The sequence below is a fragment of the Antennarius striatus genome, chromosome 3 (assembly GCF_040054535.1).
Source record: "Antennarius striatus isolate MH-2024 chromosome 3, ASM4005453v1, whole genome shotgun sequence".
Lineage (NCBI taxonomy): Eukaryota > Metazoa > Chordata > Actinopteri > Lophiiformes > Antennariidae > Antennarius > Antennarius striatus.
Genome location: NC_090778.1, coordinates 18208461 through 18235199, shown reverse-complemented (window position 1 = coordinate 18235199; position 26739 = coordinate 18208461). Strand labels below are relative to the sequence as shown.

Sequence of the window (26739 nt, the reverse complement as noted above, 5' to 3'; positions counted from 1 at the left end):
ACTGTTTCCGTCTCTTCATAAATCCCCAACATCTAATACGTCTTCAATCCTGTCCCGCATCCTCCAAAATCTGTCCCTGCTTCTACATTCAGTTGTTTTTCTTAACATTTTCTTGCTCTCATTATTGCTAAGAGAGCTGCAGCTGTCATGTTGTTTTTCTGCTCAAGTTTCTTTTTAATATCCGACCTGTATGTTGAGCGCAAAGCTTGCCAATGTAAAGTAATATTTTGGATATATTAAATAGCTTTGATGCTCTTCTTACTCCAATGGCAATCAATTCTTTCTGGCTATGTTCCCATTGAAAGATAGCCACTTGATTGCATGGGATTAATCATGAGCATCTGTTAAATAAATAGTTCTTATGGTGTACTAATGGGAGCAGCTTTTGTTGAGGCTTGAGTTATTTGTGTCTTCTGCTCTTAGAGTTTGAATCACAGCATGATGTGAACCATCTGCCTGTAATCTCTGCCATTCCTTGAGCTGAAAGTAGGCATTGTTCAAAGCATTTAAACAGGGCTACATACACCAAGGGTGTATTAGCTGGAACAGCAACACATCTCTCCCAACAACACTCCATCACCATACCTAGAATGACAACACTCGCTTCTGCCGTCTAGATTTGGTCCTTTCATTCAGACAGAGGCAGTAACAAAGTAACACACAGGCATCTCCTGAAGAAATCTATGGTGTAGTATTAAAGCTCCTGTTTTCTATTGTGATCAAAACTATACAGTCATAAATCAGATACCATAGGAAATTTCAGATTCTTGGCTTGTCACATTGAGATATTCTTTGGATATCTGGTTCTAATTTTCTCAATGATTTGTTGCATTGGATATGAAATTTGACTTAGGAAATCTAGTTATTAAAGAGTGATTTAGAACAAATGTTTGCCTTTGGGAAATAGATTTTGTACCATCCAAGTCAGTTTATTTCAACCTCTATGACATTAAAACATACAGATTAAATCTGAAGAATGCAAATTAAACAAAATTCTCTGCCTGTTTGGAAAGTTTAACAAGTTTGGGTAAATATGTGTTTGTTTGTGTGTGTGTGTGTGTGTGTGTGTGTGTGTGTGTGTGTGTGTGTGTGTGTGTGTGTGTGTGTGTGTGTGTGTGTGTGTGTGTGTGTGTGTGTGTGTGTGTGTGTGTATGCATGTTGGATACAGGAACAGAACATTAATTGGGGAGAATATATAATTGAAAATTATGTGATAACTATTCATTGGCATGAAAACACCCAAATGATTTAGTCAAAATCTACACGGAATCATAAGACAATAGATCCAAATACTCCTTTCTTTGGTTGTTTTTCTTTTTCTATCCATGCTTTTTCATCTGTGTAAAGCCAATCCCTAAGTGTTCTCCTGTTCCTGCCCTCTGCGGTTGTTGAGTGATGTTGCGTGTGTTCAACTAATATGACTATAAAAGGTTGGGGCAGACGAGCTTTAACACTAATCCGGGTGTAGAGGATTTTTATTAGGCTGTCTTGTGTCTGTCTGTCTTTCTCTGTGTGTGTATGTGTGTGTGTATGTGTGAGTGTGTGTGTGTGTGTGTGTGTGTGTGTGTGTGTGTGTGTGTGTGTGTGTGTGTGTGTGTGTGTGTGTGTGTGTGCGTGACAAATATAAAGGCAATTGGGACAGAACCTCTGGAGATGTAACACACCAAAGCCATCTAAACTAATTTTCCATTCATCATTGGCTGTCATGTTTCATCCATCAGAAAGTCTTTTCGTAGAAACACAATAACAGCACTGTGGATTGTGGGCTTGAGCCACAAATGTGTGTGTGCATGCGTGCGTGCGTCCGTGTGTGTGTGTGTGTGTGGGTGCTTGTGTTCACTGGAGCAAAGTGTGTCCTTTCCACTTGTCAAAAGAAACACCGCTCTCCTTTGGATACAGTTCCATCGAATATTGACTAAAAATGGTCATAATAATCGTTATAGAGTCTATTTGTTCTCTAAGTAATTTAAGAATAGTTTAACAATTTTTTTTGTTTTTCATTGAAAAGGCACCATAGTACATGCGCTTCTTTCATTCATTGTTTTCAAATAGTGAGTCATTGAATCCAAATAACATACCAGTCAATTAAAGGAAAGGAAAAGAAATAGAGTGTACAATATCCTGCATCCTAGCAGACTACTGAGGAGAATGAGTGTGGTATCCTACTGGAAATTATCCTGTCTGAAGATGAAAGGGACTGAAAGAAGGTTCCTCATTAACAGATGTCAACAGATACAGATAAAAATGCACTCCGATTAATCACAAGTAAAGAAAAAACATCTGCAAAGATGAGAAATACACAAAATAAAAATAAAACAAAACATAATCAGATTTTATTTTGGTACAGACTCAATTCCACTTGTTTTTCTGCTTGGTAATTAGTCAGTCACATAAATCTAACTCATGCTTAATTGCTACCCCACAGTTCACTTTGAAACAAATATTGTCAACCTGCTTTAATTCCGTAATAAATTTTCCAGTACGGAATAATGCAGCTCAACATTTGTGCACGTTGAACTGTGGGGTTGATTCAACATGAGTTCGTTTATGTGACTGGAATCTGTTTCAAATTATCCAACACCCAGAGGGGTGGGAGTGCAGCAACAAAACTTTGTTTGGATGCAGATATTTAAAGCATAGCTCGAAAGTCACAGAAGAAATTGAGACTTAGAGACAAGAGAAATTGAACATATTCGACTTATAACGTATGCAAAAGATGTGTGGCTTTTAATTTTATTTTACTCAATACCAATAAAACATTATCTATTGTCCCTATTTAACTGCATGTTGCAAAGAATAATAGCCTAAATGCTTCATAATGGGACTGAATTCCCTTTAATTGTTATTTTTTTCTCAGAATACAGTGTGTCATGGTGAGTTTATTTTGTGTGTGTGTGTGTGTGTGTGTGTGTGTGTGTGTGTGTGTGTGTGTGTGTGTGTAATTTCATTTAATTTTCAGTGTTTATTCAACTCAGCATTTGCTTAAAATGCAGCTCACTTTTATCCAATTCATTCTCTGATGTATTTTCAATGCATACACGAGCTTCACTTTAAACTTCTTTGAACAGCTCATGAATGGAAATTGTCTATACACAGTTGTGGATTACTGTGGTTAAAAGACCTTTTGAACATTTCTTTCTTCATTTACCAGCAAGCAGTTAGTTCAGTATAACAGCAAGTCTTAAAAGTGAAGCTCCCTGCAAAATCATTACCCTGGATGTCATGGTGGTGTCAAAGACAATTGATAATATATGTGTTCTTGTGTATTTCTGCAGCTGACAGATGGTGGGAAGGCTGCTAAAGGAGGTATTACCATTGGAGACACTGTGCTGTCCATTGATGGCATTGCCACAGAGAGCATGAACCACCTGGAGGCTCAGAACAAGATCAAGAACTGTGCTGGCAACCTCAGTCTCACCCTCCTGAAGTAAGTAATGAGTTTAAACTTAGTGTATGTTTGTATTTCTAAAACCAAATCCATTTCAGCTTATGATGATTTAACACATTACTGTTAGCGCAAAACATTTGTCACCATGGCAACACTGGATACACACATTCCCTTCGTTTTAAAATAATCCATCTGCATCAAATTTAAAGCCCTTTCCATTTTAACCCGAGACATCCTGCTAAAAGGCAGATGTTCAGTATTTCTTTCGGAGTTAATCTTTACCCCAATGCATCACGTCATAAATTCTGCCTGATGTCCCTTTCAAGGAAATACTTGACCACTCCCTCTTTCCAGAGGTCCTGTTAGTGTGTGTGTGTGTGTGTGTGTGTGTGTGTGTGTGTGTGTGTGTGTGTGTGTGTGTCTGTCTGTCTGTCTGTCTGTGTGTGTGCATGCGTGTGTGTGTTGCTTTATATTGTGCTCATCTGGCTTGAATTGCCCGGTTCTTTGGCAGAACCTTAAGGCATGTGCATGTTTTTATTAGAACACTGAAATGTTCAGGACTTCTAAATTTGTCCTTTGGGATCAATATCCTGAAGGATTTACAGAATCCAAAAGCATAATGCATAACCACAGGTAGGGTGAATTGATTTTGCCATACATGACATTTTAATCTATTGGAATAATAAAATGAAAAGCTCCCTTTTTGTTGTTTTGTTGACATGTTTCCTTGACTTTGTCTGGGTTTCATATTCCATCCTTCCTCCATAGCTTTTCATCTTTTGTTCATCCATTTCCCTTGTTTGAAGGAAACTGAGCATGTCCTGTAATTTGTGTCCAAATGATGACAGATTGAAGTTAACTTTTGGTCGAGTGGAAGAGAAAACATTCTGTAAACCCATAGGGCTAATAGTCCCTGAAGGTCAGGGTGTCAGTCCCTGAGAAAGAGAGACCCGTGCTAAAACATTTCTCATAAGTAATCGAGTCCCTTAGAGGTTTTCTTTCACAGCATTCTCCTTGTGTCTCACATTGGAAACACCCTCAGTGTGTGACCCCTTCAGAAATTGTTTTTATTATTTGCTTGTACTGATGAGATCACACTGAGGACATTTCCAGTGTGAGACACTCTCTCACCCTACTCAGATTCCCGGCATTACGCAAGTAAACTAAAGTTATCACTGGGCATTTTATTGGTCAAATTGTGCTTTACACTTTAACAACAATGAGGAAGATGTACAACTAGTCCCCTGTCATTCAAATCCTCAGCATAGCCTGCTTGATCATATTCATTTATAGCACATGTTGGTCACAGTTGAGAAATGCAAATTATTTGCTTTTGTCAGCGAAGGATGAATGTGGTTTACTTCAATGTCAACAAATTGATAAGTACTAAAAAAGTCTTTAGTGCTTCAGATAAATTGTCATTGAATGGTATTCATCCTCAGCAGTAACAAAATAAACACCTCAATGTACCCAAAGCATTGTAGGTGGTGGTAGCTGATGATTATGCCCTGACCGGCGAGGATGGTGAAATGATGAATTTGATAAATCTGGACTGGTATTGTTGATGGAGATGTAGTTCAGAGATTGCATCAATATTATTAGACATAACTTACTCCAAAATTGAGAAATATGGAATTCATTCTTAAGACCCTTTATTCTCTGAAACTAATTGTTTGGAAGATGTTAATTAATTAAAGGCCACGTGTGACTAAAAAGGAAGACAAGAGAATGAATTACCTTTTCTGTCTAACCCTGTGCAGACATTAGCCTTAGAAGGGTTGATTCATATTCCCATAGAAACATGCAGGAGAGCTTGTTTTATTAAGTGGCAGTATTACATTATAAAAGATGTGTATGGCCAGGTAGCACCATTGGGAACAGCTGGCTCCAGCTTCTGCCTCACTGAGATACTTTTGTGTTAAAAAAATATAAAGTCAATATTACATTAATTGTACATCTTTTCCAGAGTCCATTTTTAATAAGAAATTTAATTAGAAAGCCTTTATTGTCACTATACATGGTATAGTGAGATTTAGGATTAGCATTTTAATATGTCTTTCTGGTTACTGCCTTGCATGAGCCAACACTGTGGGCTTAACACGTCATGTGTTGAAAGTATGTCATGTCTAGGCCAACACCTGGCACATTTGTAATGGAAAGAACCAATCTATCCCATTTCTGTTAGTTTATATCGGCGTCATACATTTATCTTTTCTTTTTTTTTTTTCTGTCTACATATGTTGATTGGGTTTGTCATTGGGTCAGATAGCAAAAGGAATGATTACTGTAAGAAGACACGAATAAATGTTAAATGTGGTGCCTTTATGTTTTTTTTTTTAATATACAATTTCCTCCGGGATTAATAAAGTATCTATCTATCTATCTTTATGTGTGTATTATAAAAGGAGACGGGTTGTTATCCTTTTCTAAATACTTAGGTGATTAGGAAAAGAAAGAAGTAACTGGTGTGTGAAGAGCAGGAAAAAGAAGAGCAGCTGCATACTGTATATATATATATATATATATATAATCAGTAATATATACTGTAGAGTAAAACATTGAAGCAGGCTATTGTTCAGGTAATTTGCAAACAACAATGTCAGCAATAGTACTTTTTTGTAAGATTGGTTAGGTAGGTATGCCACAGTTAAAACATTTTTATCTGTTTCTTAAAGAATTATTGTACAAGAGAACTCACAAGACAAATTGTGGGTGATTTGCTTCCATTTCACTGATCTTTATTTGGCTGCAGCTGTAAGTGTCTGACAATATAATGTATTGGTGACAGTGGCTCATTGGGTAAAACGGTCGTCCAATGTTCCCAAGATTGGCGGTTCGATTCCCACTCCTGCCCAGCCACCTCGGAGTGCTGGGAGGGACAGCTGGAGGTGTCAGCTCACCTCCCGAGCACTGCTAATGTGCCCTTGAGCAAGGCGCCCTTGAGCAAGGCGCCCTTGAGCAATGCGCCTTTGAGCAAGGCGCCCTTGAGCAAGGCGCCGTTCCCCTTATACGCTGCTCATTTGGGGCGCACCTGGTTGAAGCTGTCCGCCACTCTATCTCCCACTGTGTTTAATTTGCATGCTTCCAGGCCCCCTTGTGTGTGGTTGTGTTTGCTTCATTGGCCTGTACATAGAGATTACATTAAGTTACATAAATGCAACTCAATGTAATCTAAGATAAAAACATTACAGTTGCACAGAAAAAATGTTTGCTTTTTGTTCTGTATAACATAAATACCTTTAATTTGTCAAGTTATGAATTCAAATACAAGTTAGGACATCAACTTTGTTCAAAGCACATAAATAGTTCAAAGCACACTTTGACCTATTTATTTTTAGACACCTTTTTTAGACCTCTTATGCTCTCGTGGGCCACATAAAAATTATGTGGTGGGCCACATTTGGCCCCTGGGCCTTAAGTTTGACATGTGACTTACACAGTGATGGAGTGAGAGATTTTGTTGGCTCTCAAGGAAAAGCATCATTCTTGCAATTCAGACAGATTCTTTTGCTATAAATGATGTATAGCAAAATGTGGGCCACATGTGTTCTTAAAACACAAACATTGGACACACACTAGTAAAAGGGTGGTTGGCAATGTTTTGGTACATTCCATTCAACCTTTGTAAGTGTTTGTTACATAAAAGATAGATGTCAATAGACCTTTTCTGTCTCTTGAACATTAAATATGATTAAGCAAATGTGTTTATTGAGAAATTTAATGCTACCCATAACATGCTTTTAGTGACAATATATGGAACTATATCTGCAAAAGTAAAAAATGTGAAATTAGAACATACTTCAATGAATATAATGTGATTGTAAAGCCTCTTGTGGTAACTAACATGTGATTCATTTTATTGGTTGTTTATAGGTACTCACTATTCATCTGTACTTCACTATTACTAACTGCTATTCTGGCTTAAACCACATGCAGGAATTAAGAACACAATGCCCGTATCATTCACTTCAAACAATCTCTGGCTGGCACATGGTGTTTGAGCAACTCAAAACAGAATATAATACACAAACATGGTCCAGCCATCAATTATTTTTCTTGTTCAAATAATTTCAACAGTCACAAAAAAGAGGTCAGTGAAATTTAACTTCATAAAGTGAAATCCAAGGGAACCAAGTGAGACTTTAAATTTAGGGTACTTAAAATGACACTTCAGTTGATTTCCTCCAAGCTGATGCCTTTGCTGTAAAGAGGCCTCATGAAACACACCACAGATTTTAGAGTTTGTCTCCAAACATATATTTGTTTAACAGAAAAAAATGGATTTCTTGGGACATTGTAGTGCTTGGAAATTGTTATAAACACCATGCACGGATAGATGGATGGATGGATGAATGGATGGATGTATGGATGGATGGATGGATGTATGGAAACCACGAGGCATGGTTATGATTGACTAATAATTGCACCCCAACACACACACACACACACACACACACACACACACACACACACACACACACACATACACACACAGATCTCATGCCAGCTGACAGCTGTTATAGTTATTTTTGAGTCTGGAAGTTGGCGCACTGTACTGTAGAAAGAGGTGGGGTGAGTAAATGAAGTTTATGTAGGGCTGGGGTATATGATTTCATTTTGTTTACATTGAGTTCTCTGAATAGAGCCAACAAGATGACTGGACTGTGCTGATGCTTGTGTACAGCCACATACCTATCAAACACAGCCACATACCTATCAAACACAGCCACACACGTATACATACACTAAATACATGCACTATAATTTCCTCACTGTTGGTGAGTACTGCTTTTGAAAATAAAATCTTACTGTGTGTACAGTATATGTATAAGGCTATATCAGAATATGGTGTACACTTAGACATCATATTATGCCTGAGGCAGTGTGTCAGTTATCTATTTGTAGTCAAGACATATCTGTTGCCTTTTTTTTAACTTACACTTTGAAATTAAACCCAGACTGGAGATGCTCTCTTGGAACTGAACTGTGTGTAACAAGAACAGGCTTGGCTGTGAAGGACTGGGATAATTGGATTCCTATGGGGCCAATACTGTAGGAAAGCTATTCGCAAAAGTGTATGAACAATAGAACACCTGTAAACTGTATGTAGGGGAAGAACCTTACTGGGGGGGGGGGGTGGTTATGTATTTCCAAATGCTGCAAAAGATTTGGTTGAGAAAATCATGTTATTCATTTAGAGATCTTATCACACAAAGCTCTCTGAATTATTTGCAAATACTGTAGTATTTCTAGTAAAATGCCCCCAGAATCATAGAACAAATGCAATAACAAAGAACTTGGCTGCTAAATCAGAGCAATTTTCCATGAAGACATATCAAGAAATAAATAATTCTGGAAACAAGGTATAATAGTCAATCAATCAATCAATCAAGTTTTATTTATATAGCGCTTAATCATGGCAACAGACATTTCAAAGCGCTTTAACAGACAGAGAAACCCAACTGAACCCTCCAGAGCAAGCATAAGCGACAGTGGCAGGCAAAAACTCCCTCGATGAGGAAGAAACTCCGGGCAGGACCCAGACTCTTTTGGGCGGACATCCGTCTTGACCGGTCGGGTGGAAAAGAAATCAAAGGAAGATAAGAACAGGGAAAGAGAAAGAGAGTGGCAGATAGACCTGATAGAGTCAGTGTCAATGTGGTTAAGGTTATGTTTCCCATTAATTAAAAACTAATAAACACTGCTCTAACATCACCCACACAGTACAGTCACACAAAGTAGAACCCCCCCCCCCCCACACACACACACACACACACACATACAATTCAAAGACGTGCTAATATAAAAAGAAAAGGTTTTATTAACCAACCTCTGTCTTTATCAGAAAGCAGAATAGCTCATGAAATGAAAGTTCAGAGGTAATTAGTAGCATTGCTGCTAAACTATATTATAGAGAAGGAAAGTGCAGGAAATTGCTTGTCTCACGTACTGAGCTCAAGCTTTGTAGTGTGAAGCTTCTTAGTTTTGGCTGTTACCAGTAAAACAACACAAAAGATTTATATAAGTTGTCAAAATGTAGTATATACTGTACTGATACAACAAAGTACAGCACTGCCTAGATTAATTAAAATTTAAGAGACCTAAACTGTAGGTGCAGAAATTTACAGCAACTTCCTAGCTGCACAGCTGCCATTGTCACTTACTCAGCTCTGATATTTGCCAAAGATGCTCTAAAGCCAAGAGTGCTAAACTGGGCTCACCTGCCTCTGTCTTTCACTGCTCTGTAGTATTTGCCAAAGATCTTCTAAAACTGATGACCATCATATTTGACTTTGCCTGGAGTATTAAACAGTAAGATCATAATACCAAGGGAATGCAGCTACAGCTACGGACAGCTGTTTCTGTCTATCTGTCTGTCTGTTGCTAGTCTGCAGTATTTGCCAAAGAAAATACAAATCCCAAAAAATATGGGTCTGTGAAGATAAACCGAAAATAATCTGAAGGTAAGGTTGAATGATTTTTGGAAAAGGCCCTTAAACTGTGGGAAGAATCACCTGGAATCTTCAGAGGAGAGAAACAGGAAGCAGCAACAGTTCATAGGCTGAGTAATTGTTATAAATGAGTTTCAGGGATAAGATTGCAAAGTGTACACTCAACACTTTGGTTCCAAATTAAACAAACTTCCAATCATCATCACCAACGAGTCTGTAATAAATTGTAATCAACCTTTTTTTTTTTGGAAACACAATGAGCTTACATCCCAGACACAATTTCTCCATCCCAATCTTTTCTTGAAGTTTTCATGTTAATTTCTGGATCTACAGTGTTATCAGTTCACATTGGTTGGAGTATATTCAAACTCAGCCAAATGAGTCACTGCCTATTTACTTTTTCTTTAGATAATCGGATGACATTCTGTTCAGGTGGAAAGCATTAGCCAGAATAGCACATATCTCTTTCTTTTTGTTCACAAAGATACACCAATGTTTCTTTTGCCCACTCCCACCCACCCTGACCTTTTAACATCATCTATCATTGCATCAAGTTCATGTGTGGTAAATTCTTTGGTATGAGATTCAAGGTCACTCTTCTATCACAGTTTTGTATGTTCATTTTTAAGATGCAACTCTTATAATAACTCTCAACTTGAGAGAAGTAAGCTTTTGTGTATGTGTATGTATTTTACAACAAATATGTTGGGAAACTCTGTCAATGAATCTCACACAAAGTGATACTGACTCACATTGATATACATAATACTCTCAACAGACTTAAGGCCAGATGTTGAATTTGGAAAACTCGTCCTGGCCCAGCTGTGGATCATTTTTATGTCCAGGCTGTCTCAGCGCTGACTGCTGGATCCAGCTGGAGATCTGACTCCTTAGTCTAACTTTGTTGTTCTTGTCGCCTTGCTGAGCTTCCAGAAAGAGACAGAGAGAGAGAGAGAGAGAGAGAGAGAGAGAGAGAGAGAGAGAGACAGAGAGAGAGAGAGAGAGAGAGAGAGAGAGAGAGAGAGAGAGAGAGAGAGAGAGAGAGAGACGGGGGCAGAGAGTGAGAGAGAGAAAGACAGAGAAAAGTAAAGCAATAAAATTCACTACTTTAGGCAATTTTACATGGTTCATTGTTCCATTGTGTATTCTTCTGCTGAATGTCTACAGTGGTGATATAATAGGCTCATAATTTCAGACCATAGTTCAACATTGGGCAGATGTGAAATAATGCAACACTGTTGTAATCCCATTTGGGATTTTCTGGAATTGTGTAGAGGCTCTAACCTATCTGTGACCAATCTCTGGTTTTATCATTCAGGTTAAAACCATCATATTATGTTTGTCAGTCTGGCACAGTTAGAGAAAAAGCTCACTTCTGTTCTTCTTATGCGCAGTGGCTTTCACAAACAGGCATACATATTCCAAATACAGTTGACAGAAATAGCCATTCATTTGTAAATTGTACTTAAAATATTTTAAATTATAGAATGGAGTGAAAGCTACCTTTAAGTGTTCACAAAGCCAGGCATTTTGTTTTTAGGTCAAGGGGTCTTTAATAACAAATGAGACATGCTTTAAAAAAAATTATGTTGCGCAAGTGGGTGTATGTTTATGCATGTTTTGTGTAAACCCTGTCTGTGTCTGTGACGCTGTTTTCTGATTATATGTACATTTTTACATTTTTGGCCAGTCTTCTAGTGAGAAAAAGCTGTAAAAGTTTAAATAAGAGGAAACCAGTTGTCCCATCTACTGTTTTACAGCCCTGTGACTCCAGTTATGTGACTCCCATGATGCATTGTTGTGTTATTGTTTCAAGTAAAATAAACGCAAAACAAAACCATCTGTTCTCTGTCTGTTTAAAGATATATATCTACACAAATGTAATGTTATAGAAAATTACATCTATCATAAAAGTATTTTCACTGTTCATTTACTTAAATAGCCTTAAATTAGGTCTGGTGTGCTGTTACATGTGGGAATTTCAGTAGAAGCACTTGTCATAAAAGTGTTTGTGTTGTAAGAGTGCACAGGATATAGGATTCCAGAGGATATTTCAATCTCAAGCGTGCATATTCTCCTGCCCCTCTGTTTACCGATAATGGACTTTCCAAACTGACTTTGAGATGTTTTCAATCCTAAATCCATCATTTAAATTCTTGCACAGGATTTATCTTCCACCATCTATTGTTGTTATACAGCCTTTACAGAGGCATGACGAGTTTATTGCAGTGTAGAAGGTCCTGTTTTCAATTGAGTGTGGTGGTTATTAGTTATAATAGTGATTTTTAGCCCTGCTCCTGTGCTCTGTTGGGGCTTTTGATGCAGAACTGTTGACCTGCTGGCACTTTGTAACATTGCCTCCTTTCTCTTGGCCCAGTAGGGTGTAACTTAATGTGCCTGTTTCCTCTCACGGTCTACTTTTAGGAGTCCTTAGGGTACTAGTCTACCACTGTGTATTTTTGTTACAACGTGAGATACCTTAAAAGGGTTTGCTTGTTTCTCTGGGACTACAGAAAACACAACAACTCAGCTGCACATTTAGCCATTTCAATTAATACAGCCTTCCTTCAGATAAGGTTAATCTATGTTCTTCATGTTGACTATTCCTGAACATATTCAGAGATTTGTAAAGATTTTGAGGAAGGAAATGCTATGTACTTGTGCATAAAATGGAATTTGATCAGAAAACTTACCATACAGTCAGATATACTAGCCTTAAAGTGAAGAATCATCGTGGATACATCTAACTTGGCGTTTGGTGTCTGAAATACCATTCATTAGGATATAGCTTGTCCACTAAGTTTACGTAATCAATTCACGCAATTTCCACTTGTCCACATTATCAGGCACATTTGTTTCCAGCAAATTCCTCACATTTGAAAGCACACACATCCATTAAACACATACAAATGGGAGAAAGAGAAGTGAAAAGAAAGCAGACACTTAGTGATGAGATGCTCAATACTGTTTGCCAAACTTGACACACATATCACACAATAATCACTGCACATGTTCCCATGTTTGTCCTGAAATCATTGCTGGTTTTTAAGGGCTGCAGTCCATCAAATGTTTTGTAAACATTGTTGTCCAACAGGCCCAGACCCTCGTCTTTCCTTGAACAGACAAGGGTCTTGGCCTGTTTACTGAACTGCAATATCTAACATGAGTCAGTGGACAGCAGCAGAAGTCAGACTGAAAGATAAACATCTGTGGAAACTATTATACTCTTCTGGATGAGTGGCTTCAAAAGGTGGTGGCACAATGTAAGTTATATTATGGTTTCAACCAGATACATTGACAATGGGCAGCCACATATGTGAACCCACTGTGTTCAAAAATGATTTAAATGGTCTCAGAGTTCACTGGATGGGATAAAGCTTTCACAGTGAAACAGTTCTAATTTTGTCATCCTGTCTTCTTTTGGTCTGGTCAGTGTCAAAGTTTCGTTTTAGAATCTAGTGTGATGTCATTCTCTTTAGGACGATTTGTCGAGACCTCTGTGGAGGGTGGTAACTGATAAGGAAGAGGGAGGATCACACACACACACACACACACACACACACACACACACACACACACACACACACACACACACACACACACACACACACACACACACACACACACACAAATGTCATGAACCTATAGCCTACAGTAATCTTAATCTATTTCAATGGTCTTACCCACTGTAAGTGGTGTTAGTCCTGTTGAAAATAGGACTAAATTGAATTTTTGTATCTCGTTTTCTGAGTGCTGTTTTGTTGTGATAGTACTCATAATTTCATAACCAATCTAACTCCCTCTTTTACCCCGCTACCATTAATAATATACACATGTTCATTGCTAACACCCAAACTCTGAGACGCACATGGCAATAATTCTGCCAGTCACTCTGCTCCTACTCGGTGCTATGGCATTCTCTCCGGATCATGTTGGCATGTCTGCTTCAGTTTAAGCTGGAGTTACAAAACAGCCCACTGTTTTCCCCATTAGGGCACAGAAAACAAAATGCAAGGGTTCAGTGTGTTCCAGCTTTAGGAATGACGACTGCATACGTTTTAGAGGGCTTTGTTTCAGTTACCATTATCACTTTTGTTAAAAAAAACAGTGACCTCATTTGCAGGAAAGGGGAAAAAAGGGGCATGAAAGCAGGAAAAAGTGAGTTAATTTAAACATAACGGTGAAGGATGAAGAGGTATGGAGAGGGCATATAAAAAATGGTGAGAAGTACTTTTTTGTGTATTTTTTAGTTAATGCAAAACTGAAGTTAAATCTATGTTACATAGAAATGTCCTCCTCTCAGTGACCACGTTTTTATACTTGAATCCGTTGCTGGGTCCCTTGGAAAAGTAAAGGGAAGTTCATCAAACATATGCATGCCTACACATTGGTACCAAACATTAGTACCAAACATTGCTGGTGGGCGGCTGAGGTGTAGGTGGTAAGATCGTCATCCCCTTTACAGAAGGTCAGTTGTTGGAGCCCCAGTCCCCCAGTACATGCCGGTGTATCGTTAAGCAGGATTCATAACCCCAACTGGCTCCCTGGGCACCTTAAGATATCTCACTCTTCAGGGATGGGTCAAAGTTCACCTCCAAAGGGCCAATCTATAAATAAATAAAGGTGTTGTTTCTCTACGGTCTTTTTAATCACTCTGCTATTCTGTTCAATTAAAGACTTCAAGGGTATTGCCTCCTTTACATGGTTGTGACCTCCCTTCTGTTCCTTGGTTGAGTGCAAAAGCCAAATACAAAAACTATTTGAACAAGACAAATTCAGTGAAAATTGAAGATAAAATCACACTGACGAACAGGATCACAGAAAACTGAGCCAAACGTAAAAAAGCTAATCAAGGTCAATTTATCCCACTTATAATACAGTGGTACCTCCACTTACGAAATTAATTGGTTCTGGAAGAAATTATGTAAGTAGAAAATTACGTAAGTAGAGACGCGTTTTCCATACAAATGCCGTAATCCGTTCCAAACCCCCAAAATTCAGACATAAATGTTTTGTAAAGCATAAAAATGCATCAAAACATAACAAATAAATGTTACGATTATATTATTACACAATAAATGAGAGTTGTGCATAACGTAAAAAGCAAAGAATAGTGTAAAGAATAATAATGACGGTCATTGACCTTTTAACAGCTGTCCTTGTTGTTTTTTGCCCTCTTTGGTTCATCGCTCCTATCTCACGATGCCGAACAACAGAGTGAATTCTAGTCCTCCTTCTGAACTTCTCCAACCACCCAAGCGATGCCTTAAACTCCTCAAACTTCCTTTTGTTTTAATAACGTGGCGATTGTAGATCTTTGGCCATATTCTTTGGCGAGATCAACCAAACGCATCCCTTTCTCATGCTATTCTATTATCTCTAGCTTTATTTGTATGGACAAAAAAACTTTTTTCTTCATCTTTTCTTTTCCTCTTCGTCACTTTCTTGGGGTCCATAGCGAATACGTACTCAAAAAGTCATTATATTTGCGCAATACTATCATACTACCTCACTGGTCGGGTGCCGAAGAGGTGGAGTGGCATCCCTCTTAGCCAATAGGATGCCAGGAAGATACGTAATAGGTAATAGCCAATGGCAGAGCAGCTATGAGAATGTTACGTTCAGGAACCTGTGGGAGATTCAAGTATCAGCCGATACTGTGTTTTTATTCGAGTATCAGCCGATACTGTGTTTCTATATTATGTAAGTCGAAATTTCCTTCGTAAGTAGAGGTAATATTTCCCTGCTGAGAAATTTCATAAATATAAAATTTCGAAAGTAGAGACATTCGTAAGTAGAGGTATCACTGTATATAGACAACCTTGTAAAAATACATTTGGTGTGTGTGTAAGTTTGTGAAGATTTGTGGTAGGTGTAAATGTTTGTATGAAAAGGCCGTTTTAGTCTCTGTAGAATTATAACACCAGCATTTCGACAACTCCTAATGCCTGTAGTATTTATCACTACATCCTCTGTAATATGTGTGTATGAGCTTATATTTGTGTGTGTCAACTGACCTTTAGCTGCTCACCGCTTTTAATGACTCTGTCACCCAAATGGCAGGACACTTTATCAAAGACCCACTTCATGACGAAACACAATGACGAGTGTATAACAGATGTGATTGCAAGGAGCTACATGTATGACTGCAGTGTGTGTGTGTGTGTGTGTGTGTGTGTGTGTGTGTGTGTGTGTGTGTGTGTGTGTGTGTGTGTGTGTGTGTGTGTGTCTGTGTGCATTTGTGTTTGTGGGTCCTTTTTGAGTGATATCATTTTACGTGATGTCAAACACATGACGACATGTAAAGACTTTCAATTCACTTTCAACTAAAATTTATTTAATTGCCTAAAGCTTGAATGTGTGTGTGTGTGTGTGTGTGTGTGTGTGTGTGTGTGTGTGTGTGTGTGTGTGTGTGTGTGTGTGTGTGTGTGTGCGTGCGTTAGTGCGTGTGTGTGTGTGTGTGTGTCAGTGTGTGTGTGTGTGTATGCACTTGTTCAGTATGCAACATACTTACACTGGTGTTGCTAACAGAGTTTAGTCAGTATGCTCTGCTCATGACACTCCTTTGTAGACATATGAAACACACACAGACCCACGCACGCACCTACACACACACACGCACACGCGCACACACACACACACACACACACACACACACACACACACACACACACACACACAATCTCCTCTTGACTCAGTATTTCTCGTTGCTTGCTGGCGAAGCTGATGGCATGTCGCGACAAAGCACTGGAAACATTGGTCAATGAGCTCACGCAAGTAAGAATAGAACAAAGAGATTAAATACAAATGCACAACTAAGATCATTGAACAGCCGTAAGGCTTCGGGTCATTTGAGAGCCAATGCAGAAGAGATGACATTTTTCTCTTTATGACATATCCGTTTCAAACAAGGCAAATGTAAGAAAAACTCTAGAAGAAAGTCATAAAGCATAAACGTTATTTATGTGGACACTGTACCACAGAAAATGTCAAAAAGGTTAACGTTTGACAAGCAGAATGTAAAAATTAAAGGCATCTTCCATAAATGAAGTTCAACTCAAAATGAAGTCACATATTATTACTCTATTGTCCTAAAGCATTCACACAATTTGGTTTACAGTTTTATTGCGTGACTGCTCTACATTACTTCCTACAGAGTCATACTGTTGTGCTTATTCCCTCAGAAAAAGGAAAAATGTTGATTTTATTGAAAAAAGAAAGGAACTTAAAGTGAAGAAAACATGGGCACAAACACACACACTCTGACAGTTACATGTAATATGCAGGTACACATACAAGCACAGACATCAGAAACATTTTTCATACAAGATTCGTTAAGTCCAGTCCAATGGAGGAATGACACACACACACACACACACACACACACACACACACACACACACACACACGCACACGCACACACACAACATAAATATTACAATTGGTTGTGCAGGAGGTATACATTTAAATCTCATGTCGCTGTCACACTGTGATATTACATCTACTTACTCTCTGACCCTCACACATTTGAGCTATGGAGAAACATTCCTTTTCGACAGTGCATGACAGAGTGGTGCAAGGGTCTCTATTTCAACAGTAGAGCCTATATCAGTTCTCACCAGGAGCCCATTCTGGTGAAAACAAACTTGCTCACAACCCCTCACTTTAAGTTTTGAAAAGATCAACTCAAAATCTTTAAACTGTCAAACCAGGTCATTTTCATAAAACAGCATGTCGCTTTCTTGTTTAGACACTCATAAAACACACACACACACACACACACACACACACACACACACACACACACACACACACACACACACACACATGACATATACTGTATATCTGTGTGAAAACCAAACTCTCTCCCTCTCTCTCTCTCTCTCTCTCTCTCTCTCTCTCTCTCTCTCTCTCTCTCTCTCTCTCTCTGTCTCTCTCTCTCTCTGTCTCTCTCTCTCTCTATTCAATTTTTTTTTTATTCACTTTGTAGCAGGTGAGATTCTTTTCACCTTATGACACTATTGGATCTCCATGTTGGTGTTTCCTGTTTTAGACTCAGTGTAATCAAGGCGACAGCACACAGCATTGAGGGTGACGTGTCTGAAATACTTATTTGATACCCTGGTGTTCTCCATTCTCCCCCTACCCTGTGAGCCTTGCACATGCTCAAGTCATTGGTTGTGCAAGAGTCCTTTGGTTTAGGTTGACTTTAAAGCCCAACGTTTTTTTAATATAACTGTCAAGCAAGCATCTTCAGCCATCCTCATCTCAGAATATTTTGCTGGGAAAAACTGCAGTAAGGCCGAGGACAACCTGCGGGGCTTACCGCAGGACTGAAAATCTCTTCCAGACATGTAACTCAGACCTGTTTTTCCTTTTCCCCTTTCACTACTGCGTGTTCCCCAGTCTTTTCTTATCCTCTTGGTTGAACACAACAAATACAAAAGACCCAGTCAAGGAATTACTGCAAAAATCTGATAGATGTGATCAAAACCAGTGCCACTGTAATAATGTCATGACCTGATGTCATTCTGCCAATGGTGTAGTATCACCTATAGTTGCTCATGTTGAGAAGGAGCATGATACTAATATAAGGACGCTGTAGACCAGAAAGAGAGGAGAGTTCCAAAGATATTAGTGGCTATATCTGTCAACTAATCTGTGTCTAGCTCCTGTAAGGCTGTTGGTTTAAATTTACAGAGGTGAAGGACATGTGCCTCCCTCAGGAAGTTTATCAAAGGGCTGCACTGAAAGGAATGCAGGGCTGCTGCTATTCACACATATTCAGTTGCTTCAGTTTACTTAACCTTTAATTTACATGAGCTCATGTATTTTATTACGATATGTCCCTGTGTGGACTGTTCCTGGGTTCTCCAGCTTCCTCCCACCTCTGAAAACTCTCAAGTGAATTGATCAGTCTAACTTGCGCTTATGTGTGTGTGTGTTTGTGTGTGTGTGTGTGTGTGTGTGTGTGTGTGTGTGTGTGTGTGTGTGTGTGTGTGTGTGTGTGTGTGTGTGTGTGTGTGTGTGTGTGTGTGTGTGTGTGTGTGGTTGTTTGTCTTTCATGTGGCTCGCGGTGCACTGGCGTCATGCCTGGAGTGTTCTCCATCTCTCGCCCGTAATCCGCTTGGATAGGCAACACACAAAAAAAAGCAGAAGTGGATAAGAAGATGAGTGAATGAATGAATGTTACATTTTTTGGACTATGCCTCCTACTGTATCGATGTTCTCTTCAACCAGTTAGGTGAGTCAATTGAGAACACTGGAAACAGATGGAGAAAATATATTACTATAATAAATTTCATGATGAAGTGCTAAGATGGCATCACTTCAAAGGAAACTGAACTGGGTAGTTGCAGTCATGTTCCCTTAGATGATCTGGGGGCTCAGTGTGGAATCGAGACTAACCAACACCAAGAGTTTCCGATTGATACAAACTGTTAAGATTAAAAATGGTTGCCTTCAAAAGAACACATAAATCAGTGCAGATGTTAGTTTAGGATTCAGGTTTAGCCATAATTTTCCATGGATAGAGAAATGAGGAGAGGCAAGTGGATGAACGGTATAAAGATAGTCATTTACTACAGTAGATGATATTCGATAATTATGGCAGATGATATTAGAAAATTAGTCTGTCAGAAGGTCTTCATACTTAAAGGAGTTTGCAGTCAAAGGGCATCTCCTCTGTGCAGTACCAGGATAAATGACTCCGTGGAGTCCAGACACCCACCGGTGGTTGTGGCTGATGAAGCTGTTGGATCTGCGGAAGCTGATGACAGTATAAAAAATGGACTGCGTAACAATATATTATGGATGAAGCATGTCAAGGAAACTTTTTTAAACCTGAATTTAGTCATATAAATTGGGTAAATTTTTGCATAGTTTTTGAGGTACCACGATCTGACATTGTAAATAAAAATGGAAATGAAAGATAACTGTTCTCTTCCCCTCTTTCACTTTGCAGGGCTCCAAGTGCTCCTAACCCTCCTCCTGTGGCACCAAAGGTACAGTAACAAAGCATGTCACACAAACAGCGCAAAACTGTATTCTAATGAGCTTCCAGCATGTCTATTTATAGATGAGAGTAAACCGCAAAATGCTTTAGTTAAGATAAACCACACCAGGTGAAGAATGGTCAAAAACAAGTTTCAAAGCATAATTAATCATTATCTGATATTATTTGATTGTCATTTGATCCAAAATCATAAATCTTTTTCCATGAAGACGTTTTTTTAAATTGTGGAATAATTGTAGCCCTTTGCATTGAATCAGTTGTTACAATGGAAGCAGAATGATTATAATATAGAAAGATAATTAATAACTGATGGATTTGTTAAGACACCATAAAATAGAGTAATTCTCTTGGCATGTCATGTTTTCAACAATTTGACTGTATTTCTTTCATTTTTACACCCTTCTGAAACGATGTCCAACAGACATGTTTGCTGCATGAAAACCTTTAGTTCTGATTTTTTCTAAATGTTAAAAATATGTGAAGCATCAATGCAGTGTGTGTGTGTGTTGTGTTATGATTTGCATTTTGTGTGTATTGGCATGGTCTTCTCTCATGCCACTAGGGTGACAGATCAGACATCATAAAACCGGTCGCCCTCACCCGTCTGCCTCCACCACCACTTCCCCATCCTCAATCCTCGAGCCCCTCCACCGCCCCCTACGACAAGGCCCCCAGGCCATTTGGGGGCTGTGGAAGAGGACGTGAATGCCCTCCTTCACAGTCCACTTATTCCTCCTTCATCCCATCCCCATCATCAGCCTTTACTCCTGCCTCCACCTACAACAGTCCTCCTCCGCCTCCTCCACCTCCTGTCTCTTACCCATCCCCTTCCTCTTCCTCCTCCTCCTCCCCCCCTGTGCTGGTTCCACCCCAGCCATCAGTGTATAACACACCAATCAACCTCTACTCCAATGAAAATGCATGTGAGGTGGCCATGGGGCAGAGGCGGGGCCTATTGGAGAGTCAGGGTGGAGCCATGAATTTGCAATTGAATGGGTGAGTGACATTCTCTCCAGTCAATCAAACAATCTTGTTTTTCTGTACAGTTTATCTTTTTTTTTTTTTGGTAACTTATCCAACCTTGGTTCTGTTTAGGCAACCAGATGTCCAGTTCCCTTCTCCAATCTAACTTTACTTCTCAATCTTTTACTGATGGGTATTGTTTTATTGGAGTTTGGGCTGTGACTTTGCTCCCAAGAATTTTTCAATTTCATGAATATGAAAAAGACTGTAACAATGTATTTTAGGATAAACCTCAAATTTTAACATACAAATCATCATCGTCATCATCGTCATCATCGTCATCATCGTCGTCATCATCATCATCATCATCATCATCATCATCATCATCATCATCATCATCATCATCATCATCATCATCATCATCATCATCATCATCACATAACTGTCTTTCAAGCTTTTAAATACCTTTTCATCCTCTTTTCTTATACTCCCTCCCTGCTGTACGAGGTCAATGTACAGGTTCCCTATCTGAACATCCATACATGTAACAGCGGTTGTAAGGTTTTCAAGGCATTGTCATCATTTACAGAATGCATGATTGTGCAATGTCTTATTTTGGGAAAACACTTTTCTAGGATTTATTTTTCTCCTTACATTAGTCAATGTCTTTGAAAATTAGATATTCACTCTTTTCTGATTTGATCTTCCTTGCATCTTGTTTGCTTGTTGCATGCTGTAAATCGTTTCAGAGGGGACTTTTGAATGACATTTGATATTTTGAGTATTAAATGGAAAAATCTGAAAACGTAATGTAAATATTTTATGTCTTTTTTTCTTACTTTCAATCATTGTTTTCTGCTTTGCAGACTGCAGCACCTCCTCCAGTCACAACGTTAGTCCCTGAAGCATGTTAGGTTATGAATGCCTGCTTGCTGTCCTTTATACTAATCCCTCTCTCTTTCTGTGCTTGCCTACTGTATCATGACACCTGCATGAACTCTTTTCTGAATTTATTGCATCACTTTATTGTTTATAAAAATCCTTACTAGATTAATCAGTTCAACTTTATGTTTATATAATGTGAGACCAACAGCACCTACACATTCACTAAAATTAACCCATGTTTTGTGATACAGCATACTCACCTCAACTGTAAATGAAAATTATAGATATTGACATACACATGCACTGGTGGTATTGCCAGACGCATCCACAATTACTGTGTGACCTGTCTTGCATACAGCTGTCAACACTACCACACCCAAATAGCTGCTGCTGTGGTAAGAATGTGTTGAAAGACACTCATATATCAGTCTATTCAGCGTGCTAGCTGACTGGTTGGCAGTTGTGTGCATTTATACGTGATTTACTGGCAGTGCCTGAAAAGTCTTCAATGTCCCTCTGTGTGTTTATGTGTGTGTGTTTGTCCTAAGGGGTGATTTATTGACAGCCAGGCAGTAACATGCCTGTCAGCACCCTTCTGCCAAGGGAGCTAATGGATAAACACACATGTACTGTTGCTGTTTTTATCCAAGCCACAATTGTGACATCATAATTATATGGAACATTTGTCATTCTCATGTTTTTTCTTTTTATCAGTAAAAATTAAATCATTCCAGTATATTCTGGGAGAATGGATATACCTGTACATTATTCAGAAAATCAACTTCAAAAAATTCAGGAGCACCATCATGTGGTTAAAAACAGAACTGCACTTTATTGTAGTTTATTCACTTTATTCATCTTTACACTTGTCAACTAGTCTTATTATTTTTTTAGACTTTCAATAACGGTGCATGCTTGTATCTCTTCTCCTACTTTACCCCTCCGCCTCATTAAGTGGACCTCCAAGTATTTTGAAGTAAGTTTTTTTTTTTACAGATAATTCCACAGTCTGACAGTGACTCTTACGAAAGCTCCTGTTTTAGTTTTCCCTGCTCTCATCTAGTGTATTTCTCCTTTCATTTGCCTCTTTGTCAATGACCTTCAAGAAAACCTCCACCGCCAAGGTACCTGATTGGTTTGGATCAAGAAACCAAATTAATTTACCAAATTGTGTTCCTTGTCTCATGTAACCTGCAGTTGAAACATTTGACAACTTAGTGCCATTCCTCTAACTCACTTATTGTGTGTCAAAAAAATAATCTATCTATCTATCTATCTATCTATCTATCTATCTATCTATCTATCTATCTATCTATCTATCTATCTATCTATCTATCTATCTATCTATCTATCTATCTATATATATATATATATATACGTGTATATATATATATATATACGTATATATAGATATAGATATGAGAGAGAGAGAGAGAGAGAGAGAGAGAGAGAGAGAGAGAGAGAGAGAGAGAGAGAGAGAGAGAGAGAGAGAGAGAGAGAGAGAGAGAGAGAGAGATAATGTTCATTAAAAATTCTTGGTTTGAATTAACCTCCCAAAAAACACTAACGGTGACAACACAGTGTACAATGATGGGGAGAGCTACAAATGACCCACTTACAAGAGTAGGTTTTTGCAGTAGAGAGAGTTTTATAGGATCCTGCTAAATTTGTTCTGCATTTTACTTTAATAGCTTATTTGATTCTTCCACTTTGATTATAAGAGGGAAGATAGAAAACTAGAAGAATGTTTGCTGATGTCATCTTTTCTGTCTATCCAGAGTTCCAAGGAAGCACATTGTGGACACAGACATCCATTTTTACCATGTGCCTACTCATGCTGATGCCAGCAGGAAGCGTATAATGGAAGATACGGAGGACTGGCGCCCACGCTCCGGCACCACCCAGTCCAGATCATTCAGGATTCTGGCACAGATCACTGGCACCGAGCATGGTACTGGACGGCACACATGGGGCAAAAACTGCATTGATTGCATAGACTCTTTAACAGCAATCAAACATAGTGAAGCCATGTTACTTTGTGCAGTTTTGTACAAAATCACTCATGTCAATGTCAAAAGTTCCATAAGGCACTACTTAAATTTGAAGCAAAGACCTAAGTGTTGCTTTCATTATTTGCCTGACAGGTCAAAAACAGGAGGCTGACTCATCCAAGAAGACAAAGTAAGTGCATGGCAGTGCTAATACTCATTTTAATAGCTTTAAATCCATATTGTCCATTCCTCCATTTTTAGTTGTTTTGTCTGTTGCTGCTCTTTTGCCTTGTAGGCCAGGGATCGGCTGCAGTCTATCCATATTGTATTTTCTATCAAAAAAATTTTGGAGGGATGTTACAGGAAATAGTCCATAAAATATTATCTTAAACCCACTTTTTGGGCTGCATCAATTTCAACATTCATTGGAAAACAGAAAATCTGCCTTCAAATATTGTGGCATAGTTCTGGCAATTGTTTTGGTGTTGCATGATCCTCCTGTCTAGACTGAAGAGAATGAATAACATTTGAACCTTAAAGTCAAAGCCAGACCTCTGGGCACTCAGAAAATGTAACTTTCAACCACAAGCACTTGAAAGATTTCATCCCCAACAAAATGGTGTTTGTGTGTCTTATGGTTGAATGTGGTTGCAGATATGACAGTCTTGCAATGCTGCACGCTGTTTAACCTGTGATTGTGTTGATAATCAAAGCTGAACCGTGCCATTGTTCTCATCAGTTGCCCATTGCTCCTAGTGGTGATGTCTGTGATCACTGTGTGTGTCTGTGATCACAGATTAACATGCAGACATTTCTGCTATCTGTGACTAATGGTGTGTGGGTTTTTATGGTTGAATTAATTCCTGATTTCATTCCATACCGGCCATGATTAACAGTCTCGCATTTTGTAATGATGATATTCTTACTTTCTTTTCGTCTGTATTTATATCTGTCATTTTGAGTTCTGGTGATGACAGCAGAAGTGCCCATCCCCACCTCATCATAACCCGTCTGCTATTGGCTTCTTGTTTGTACACTTGATACTGTATGATCATGCTTCAACTTGTGGCATGGCTCACAGCACATCCCAGAAATGATTGCAGGACAGCTGCTCTAAATAATCCTTATTTACTGTGTCTTTTTGTGTATTTTCCTCTGTTCTTGTGATGGCAGGGCGAACAAAATCACCACTCGGGTGGTGATTGGCCCTAAGTACATGGAGCTGAGGGACTGGCACCATGGAGTGTCCGCTCGCACCCTCAATGTCCAGTAGACAAACAACCTGAGTGTACTTCTCATGGGTGTATTCGTCTGCTTGTGTATGTACTGTATGCACTACATCAGTTTGACAGTGGTTGTTCATGAAGTTGACTGCTGACAGTTTGTAGAATGATGGAAATAAAGGAAACATGAAGGAGTGAGAGCTTGCAAAGGGACTTCTGATGTGTGTGCGTGTGTGTGTGTGTGTGTGTGTGTGTGTGTTTGCGTTTGTGTTGAGGGTAGGGCCTGGCATCATTCATACTTTAATCAAGTGTTGCTTACGCTCTTGGCAGTTCACTGATCTTATGTTGAAAGTGTAAATGAATTTGGTTTTGATGTAGGGATGATACTCCATGTGGTGGATGGTGTGTACCTGAGTACTCCGTCTGAATAAACATACTACAGGGGTATTTATATTATATGCAAATGTATAAAACATATATCTAAATGGTGTTAAGAGTTTTCAGTCAGGCATTACTCAACATTCATCTTTCTCTTCCTCCTTGTATAGGTAAGGGAAAGGGGTGAACATGTCTGATTCTTTGGCTGTTGCAGTTCTGTCTTTCTAAAACTTGTATGCAATTTAATTTGTAGCATTTCTATTAAATGTATGACATTTGTTTTTAAGCAGTTGCTGCGTCAATTCAGTGTATGAGAATATTATTATATGATTTTTTTGCCTATTTAAATTCAAAATTCAAGTGAGGATGATAATATAAACCTCTCCTTTGTTTCATCAAACTTTAGTCAGACATAATAATAAACACAATGTTTCTACCAACAGATGGAATTCTATTAGCTTCCATCTATCGATAGACACTAAAATTGTTTATACATCTTACAGCTGTGGTGTTATTCTTCATGTATTATGCAGCTCAGATAATACTTAACTTCAGTTAACCTTGGGGTTTAATAGGTTAGTGTAACTGTAACTATAATTTAATCTAAAGTTACAGTCAGAATGGAAGTATTTGGAAGTTTTTTTGGTAAATTAATATGTAAGTAATTGTTGCAATATCACGGAAAACCAGCTGATGATGATCCATTTGTGGTTCAAGCAAAGAGAAAACAGTAGAGGTGGATAGCTGCTGATCTGTCAGCAGACAGTAGCTGTGTTAGTGCCATCATGGAAAGGATAACTGAATGTGTCTTCCATAAAGCTTTTTAGAAGGAGAAAACAAGCTACCGTCATGAAAAACAACAACTAATAGAATAGGGGTAAATGCATAATGAAACAAGTATAAAACAAATATTCAAGATCAGGCTGACAGATGTTCCAGATGCGCTACCAGCTCTCACCTCATCAGCATTTTTTGCTTGTGTTCCTTTCAGATTGTACGGTTATGTTGGATTTTTTTTTGTGAGTGCTCAATAATAATTTACTGTAATTGAATATATATACAGGATTAAAACGGGCATTTTCATTAAACAAAAATGTCCATTTTATTCATTCATTCATCCGCTTGCGCGGGTCACGGGGAGCTGGAGCCAATCCCAGCAGGCATAGGGCACGACGCCACTGGGACACGCATGCACGCACGCACGCACACACACACACACACACACACACACAAACACAAACACACACGCTCCTACAGGCAATTTGGAATGGCTAATTAACCTGAAGCGCATGTTTTTGGAGGTGCGAGGAAGCCGGAGAACCCGGAGAGAACCCCCGCGCAGACAGGAGGAGAACATGGTACCCACTGCTCCACTGTGCTGCCCATGTCCATTTTAATCCAGTTTGATTTAAGATATGCTCCTGAGTGACATGAATGATTTAAT

The 26739-nt window shown here is 38.8% G+C and overlaps 1 protein-coding gene across 2 annotated transcripts in view; it reads left to right on the top strand.

The window, feature by feature from the left end:
• Nucleotides 1–26739, top strand: part of pdlim5a (PDZ and LIM domain 5a) — a 53721-nt gene that overhangs the window by 10387 nt on the left and 16595 nt on the right. Inside the window, exons 3-9 of one of the 2 annotated variants that reach the window (XM_068310293.1) lie at nt 3276–3427; nt 19805–19844; nt 20418–20851; nt 22659–22679; nt 22810–22827; nt 23482–23654; nt 23848–23884. In XM_068310293.1, coding sequence (XP_068166394.1) covers nt 3276–3427; nt 19805–19844; nt 20418–20851; nt 22659–22679; nt 22810–22827; nt 23482–23654; nt 23848–23884 — 875 coding nt within the window. The remainder of the gene's footprint in view (nt 1–3275; nt 3428–19804; nt 19845–20417; nt 20852–22658; nt 22680–22809; nt 22828–23481; nt 23655–23847; nt 23885–26739) is intronic. The other variant, XM_068310295.1, reaches the window with a different exon arrangement.